Source organism: Adiantum capillus-veneris, chromosome 15 (assembly GCF_014529385.1).
Source record: "Adiantum capillus-veneris isolate H3 chromosome 15, ASM1452938v2, whole genome shotgun sequence".
In the NCBI taxonomy this organism is placed as follows: Eukaryota; Viridiplantae; Streptophyta; class Polypodiopsida; order Polypodiales; family Pteridaceae; genus Adiantum; species Adiantum capillus-veneris.
This window is the reverse complement of record NC_140945.1, coordinates 66,138,225-66,144,640: the sequence shown is the minus strand read 5'-3', so window position 1 is coordinate 66,144,640 and position 6,416 is coordinate 66,138,225. Positions and strand designations below refer to the sequence as shown.

The 6,416-nt window shown below is 46.7% G+C and overlaps 2 protein-coding genes and 2 pseudogenes across 2 annotated transcripts; 2 read left to right on the top strand and 2 right to left on the bottom strand.

The window, feature by feature from the left end:
- Positions 1-723: 723 nt before the first annotated feature.
- Positions 724-2,555, top strand: LOC147440817 (uncharacterized; annotated as a pseudogene).
- A 1,974-nt stretch (positions 2,556-4,529) lies between these two features.
- LOC147440816 (uncharacterized) lies at positions 4,530-5,168 on the top strand. Its single transcript, XM_086482644.1, has one exon. The coding sequence runs from the start codon at positions 4,530-4,532 to the stop codon at positions 5,166-5,168; it is 639 nt and encodes a 212-aa protein (XP_086338770.1).
- An 8-nt stretch (positions 5,169-5,176) lies between these two features.
- LOC147440815 (uncharacterized) lies at positions 5,177-5,559 on the bottom strand. Its single transcript, XM_086482645.1, has one exon. The coding sequence runs from the start codon at positions 5,557-5,559 to the stop codon at positions 5,179-5,181; it is 381 nt and encodes a 126-aa protein (XP_086338771.1). The 3' UTR covers positions 5,177-5,178.
- A 329-nt stretch (positions 5,560-5,888) lies between these two features.
- LOC147440814 (uncharacterized) lies at positions 5,889-6,396 on the bottom strand (annotated as a pseudogene).
- Positions 6,397-6,416: the final 20 nt, after the last annotated feature.

The following is a 6,416-nucleotide window of genomic DNA, read 5'->3' as shown; positions in this document are numbered from 1 at the left end:
TCCATAAGTAACCATCCTACAGAAATTATCCATATGCTTTTCTGTGTATCCTCTTAAAGTCATGCTCAGACCAATCATACTATTTTGTTGAAGTACTCAAATAACCATGGTACACCAAGAAAATGTCGACCCAGGAAAGTGCTAATAGCAGGCGCATGGCAGTATGCAGGAAGGTGTCAGAGTGCTTGGCCAAGTGCTAGATACAGCTTGCCGCAAATGCGATTGTGATGTGTATGCCAAATGTTTCTTTTAGTAGACCAAAGAGGGTTTTCAATCTTGTCTAATAAAGGAAACTTATATATGCTACCATCGGTGGATATCTCCAGAAGCATTGTTTTGAGTGCAGGTTATGTTTAGCTATGGTCTGTTGCAGTTGTGGGTTCATCGGCGCCATGAGAAATGCTCCTTATTATAAAGCTTCATGCAGGGCAGAGCTTTAAAAGAGGCGATAAGGAACTCAGCGATCACATTTAAACTTGGTGAAGTTTTTCCGACCTTTAAAATTTTTTGGCGTGTGCAAGGGGGCCAAGCCCAAAGCTTTTTAAAGCTATTAATGAAAAAGAAACCGAGCAGCATTTCACGCAGGTGGCGGGCTTCTTGAAGGAATGTGCCGCCACTTGGAGGTTGGAAGGAGAGGGATGCCATATCGGGTAGCATGCCAAGGAGGCACTCGCGAGGAGGGTGAGGGGCTAGGGGCTGGCCAGTTGAAGGCGGGAAGGAGCACTGCGAGTGGGAGGGAGCCGCTACAGGATGCAAGGTGGTGGGCCTGAGCACGAGACGGCAGTGGGCCGAGGGTGGCAGGACAGAGGAGGCTAAGGGCGCCGGCCGAGTGCAAAAGAAGGCAGGTTGGAAGGTGGCAAGAGGTGACGGGCCTTGGCTAGTGGAGGGCGACCTTGGACAGTTGTTTGACAAGGACAGGGCGGGCGGCCAGTGATTGGGGGCATCGAGCCGGGAGCTGTAGCAAGCAAGCGTGGCTGCTGTATCGGATTGCAGGTGAGGGGCTGGCGGAGCAAGAGCCCACGGGGCAGCTATTATGTTGGGAAGAGGCGAACGCAAGAAAGCATAGGTTGAGGGCATGTCCAACTCGAAGGTGGCATGCTCGAACTCTCATCCGAGGTCCAAAGGTGGAAAATAGCCGAGCATAGTATCTTGCCAGTGCTTATCAAACGATTTGACGGATCCTACGCTAAAGCAGGGTGGTTCTTTTCATGTCTTTTGTCATTGTTCATCCATTTTTAAAATATTTATACCCCACCAGTCTGTGTCATTCTTTCCTTTTGCTCTTGAGAACAGTTGTTTGTTGGCATATAAGCTTGTGAGAGGGCGTGGTGCATCGCTCTATGTGTTGGTTGATTTCAAAGTGCATATCTTTGGGTAAAGGTGTTCTCAAAAGGTTAGAGAGGTTGAAGCTCTGATTACATATTCTATGGTCTTTGAGAGTAGTCCGTGTTGATTGGGCACAAAACTATACAACAGTTATTAGCAAATTGGGTCTCTGTGTGTATGATTAGTAGGTAAATATGGGTGTTGTGAAATCACGGGGCTATATAGAGGCAGTCAGATTATGTGCTGGGTGTTTTTCCCATTTCCCTCTTTCCATCTTGTGGTGCCCCCACTGAGGAACCATTGATTGTTTCCTACCAAAGTGTTCGTGAGTCAAGATGAAGCAGGAGTTTGTTCCAGTGCTCAAAGGAGATGAAGATGATGACGATTGGCTTGCAGATTTTGAGCTATTTATGCTGGCAGTCTTGCAGATGCCAAATGATGAACTGAAGCTTCAAACTCTACCTTTGGTGCTGCGAGGTAAAGCAAAAGTTTGGTTCGATCGCTTAGAAGATGTGCAGAAGCAGAACTGGATCGAATTTCGAGAGCACTTTCTACGACGGTATCAAAAGGTCGTGTCGGCTTCAGAAGCAGATGCAAAGCTCAATGGCTTGCAACAGGAAGTAAGTGCAAATTTTGATGTTTTTGTTGCTAAATTTGAAGCTTAATGGGGGAATTTTTCAGCTGCTACCCAAGCAACCAATGCGGGATACTTTAAGCTTGAAAGGTTTCTTTCTTGCTTGCTTTAAGAAGAAGATGGAGGCAAGATTGCTACAGTCGGCAATCACGGTAGCCAGTGGGTCTAGGCCCAAACATATTGATGAGCATGAAGAGGTAAAAGCTCCTTTTTTATTTGATATGAATGTGATCAAAGCGCATGAAGAGGATTCCAGGGTAGAAGAGGTAGAACAAGTTCCAACCAGGTCTCAAAGGGTACAACAAGGCATATTCAGGGTGCCACCCAGTTTGCTTCTTCAAGAGGACGAGGGGACAAAAGGCCTTGAAGACGAAGTGTTGGTTCTAGAGCCAGCAACAAGGAAGGTAGCACTGGTCCAAGAATCGACAAGATCAGAAGAGGAGTCCGATAGTTCTCATAGCTCCAGGTGCAGTTTGGATATAGATGCTACGTGGGTGACGAAATCTGGGTCTTCTAGGTATGAAACTTATGATGTTTTTTATGTGGATCGATGAAGTGGAGAAAGGTGTATGCGAGTTGCTTGTGAGCTAGTTGAAGGTTAAGGAGAAGCATAGTGCAGGTGAGGAGATGTCTTGTATGAATTTGCCAGTCGAGCAGCCCTATCAAATGTCGTGCGATGGTGAGTCCCTATTGGAGGAAGAGGTATGGTTTGATTGTGCATCACACATAATTAAAGAGCAGGTTTTTGAGGATGACTTCTAGGAGCTAGAAGCAAAAACAAAGGTATGTCGAAGTGATTTGTCTATGCAGGGAGTGGGGAAACCTTGCCTTGGTGAGCATGTAGAGGTGTGCTTTGAAGTTTGAGAGTTTGTGTGTAGCCGTGGAGAGTTAGCTCCGACAGATGACTCTATAGAAGCTAATACAGGTGCAGTCTATGAGAGCAATGCTCCATGGAGAGAGGAAGGTTCCACCACCTTGCAGGTAATGAGGTCTTTGAAGGACAGGTTGAAGCTTGAGCAAGTCATGCTCTTGAGTATAAAAAGTTGGCCTTGGAGCCGTTTTTAGAAGGTTTGGATGCAGGGATGCAAAGGGATCAGCTTTGCTTGGCTATGCAGCAAGAGGAGGAAAATGGAAGGGTCTTGCTATTTTATGTGATGCTATGTATACATGTCTTATTGGACGTTGCTTTACAGGTATTTTTGTGTCAGTGGCGAGGTGTTTTTGAGGAATTAGACTATATCATGGAGGGTTGTATAGCAGATGAGATGATAGTTTCTTATGGTATCAATGCTTCAAGTGGTCGAAAGCATGTTTATGGTTGTCACGAAGACTTAGGGATGCAGGGTGACAAAGCTCCAAGCTATGAAGGGCTGGAAGGGTGGCATGTCTATTGGCCTACAAGTGCAAAGGAAGGCTTGGATGTACATGCTTTACAGGTGTATGGCTACGACCATTGTTTTGTTTTTGATCCAGGTGGTGCCTACACTATGATTGGGGAAGCTTCGAGCTTTCCATTTGACCCTGGAGGGTGATGCAGTAGCAAATGCTTTTCTATCTATCTCTATCATATCTATATAGCCACTATATATCTATTTTATATCATTCTCTGTATGCAATACTATTTTACATAAATAATGCTATGGTTGAGCATGAATGCTCAACAAGGAGGTGGGCAATGATGGTACAACAAGAAAATGTCAACCCAGGAAAGTGTTAACAGCACGCGCATGGCAGTATGTAGGAAGGTGTGAGAGTGCTTAGCCAAGGGCTAGATACAACTTGCCGCAAATGCGATTGTGATGTGTATGCCAAATGTTTCTTTTAGTAGACCAAAGAGGTTTTTCAAGCTTCTCTAATAAAGGAAACTTATAAATGCTACCATTGGTGGATATCTCAAGAAGCATTGTTTTGAGTGCAGGTTATGTTTAGCTATGGTCTGTTGCAGCCATGGGTTCATCAGCGTTGGAAAGGGAGAAATGGGAAAACCACCAGCACATAAACTCGATGCCTCTATATAGCTCAGTGATCTCACAGCACCCCTATCCTCTAGCAAACACACATCCAGATACACAATCTGCAAACCATTACTGTCCAAGCCCGATCTCGACCATCCCCTATTGCACACACCCAATCACAAAGCATATCATCATGGTTTCCACATTAACCCTTCAGTGCACCTTTCTCTATATATTGATCGATAACCTCGGACCTTTGCAAAAAACTCTAGCATACACTCAGATTATGCCAAGCCCGACACCCACTTTTGCATACTTGATACCCACGCAAGGAATACTTACACACACATGGTGACAAACAAATGAATATAAGAGCAAGAGGGCGAGAATGTTCACTTGAACAATAACGTTTTAATAGCTTATGGTGACACTGATGCCATTAGCTTCATTTAAAGTGTGTAAGATGCATTCTTGTGCTGCAACCGACTCTCCTTCTTGCTTCGATCTGGCAGCCCTTTGTGGCCCCCTTACCTCCTCCTTACCATGCCAACACTGACGGCCAACCTCAAGCTGCGCCACCTGCGCCTTTCTCTGCAAACCTGAGCCTTCTAAATATGGCCCCTATGACGGGTCTCCAAAACAGCACCACCTCGTGGCTTCTTCAAGCCTCCTCTTCTGCGCTCTCCCTGTCCTGTATGCCACCCTATGGCCCTTGCAGCCGTGGCGGCCTTGCATCTGCAGCCTCCTCCCTTAATCACGCTACCATGCAGCGCTGCCTTGCAGCCAACTCAGGCCCGCCCTTTGGCAACTCTCTCACCTATGGTTGGCCACCCTCTTCACTGGCGGCCCTTCAGGCCAGCCCTCCTCATTTCCAAGTGGCGCCACCCCATGGCTTCTCTCCCCTTGCTCCCTCTGCAGCTCTGGCCAATAGCCTGGCTGTCATTCACACAACGCCACCCCGTGGCCTTGTACTGGAATCACCCCTGTGTCCTGTACCAGCCCGCCCCCTCAAGCCATCACTGGCGAGGCCTCTCCTTCTCTACTACGCCAATAGCGACCTCGCTATTGGTCGCCCTCCTCTATCAACAGGCCTCCCCCGGTCTATCAACTGTCGTGCCCCTTTTGTATTCACCTGGCGGGCTTTCCTTACGCAACTGGCCATGGCCCTTTCCTTGCTTTTCATGGCACGCCACCTCAACTGGCTCTTCTCCCTCTGCATGGCGCCAACTGTAGCAACCCGTTTTCTTTATTAAATTAAGAGTTTCACAAAGCTTTTGGGCTTGGCCCCCTTGCACACACCATACATAGCCGACCTTCGAATGCCTCCTTCAAACGTCCGCATGCCCCAAGTTCCGACGCCCAACTCGAAAGCAAGCCACATAAAAATGAGCAAAGGCAAGACTGTCCATCTACAACATACGGGTCCGCCACGGTATAGCCTCGCCGAATAGATCCACGCTTGAAGCGGTACGAAACTTCAAAAGACCCGACACTTTGAGCCTTCTCAACTTCCCCGATCACTAGTGCTAAAACTAGCTCTGACTTTCGAACATCCACATTGAGCATACATATCCGGGCAATGCTTGTCATACCTTGCATCAAATAGCCACTGAAGCACTTTGCCATCTGCCTGCAAATAGCCATGCCTGGACCTCTTGCACTTCCATAGATCGACACAGTTTGGTTGTACCATCATTGCCCACCCCCTCGTTGAGCATTCATGCTCAACCACAGCATTATTTGAGTATAATAAGTATGTATAGAGAGAATGATATAGCATAGATATATAGACTGTATAAGAAAACTGATAGTGGCTATATAGATAGGATAGATATAGAGAGAAGAGCATCTGCTACTGCATCACCCGCCAGGGTCAAATGGAAAGCTCAAAGCTCCCTCTAGCATGGCATAAAGTCCACCTGGATCAAAAACAAAGCATTGGCTGTGGCCATCCACCTGTAAATCATGTATCTTCACTTCTTCCTTTGCACTTGTAGGCCAATAGACAGTCCATCCTTCCATCTCTTCATAGCATGGATCTTTGTCACCCTGCATCCATAAGTCTTACTGCCAACCATAAGCATGCTTTCGACCACTTGAAGCATTAGTACCATAAACTGCTATCATAGCATCCGCTATAGAACCCTCCATATCATTATCTTCATCACATGAGCATTGAAACCTGCATAGTACACCCTGCAAAGAAACTTTCAACAACATGGCTATCAATAGCACCGCATAAAAAAGAAAAACCCTGCAATTTGCTTCCACCTGCTGCATAGCCAAGTAAACCTGATCCCTTTGCAAACCTGTATCCAAACCCTCTAAAGATGGCTCCAAAACCATCTCTTTATACTCAAGGACATGACCTGCTAGAACGACAACCTGTTCTACAAACACCTCATCATCGGCAAGGTTGGTGTCACCTTCCTCATTGCATGGAGCCTCTCGCTCATAGGCTGCACCTGTATCAGCTTCCATAGAGTCATCTGTCGACGCTA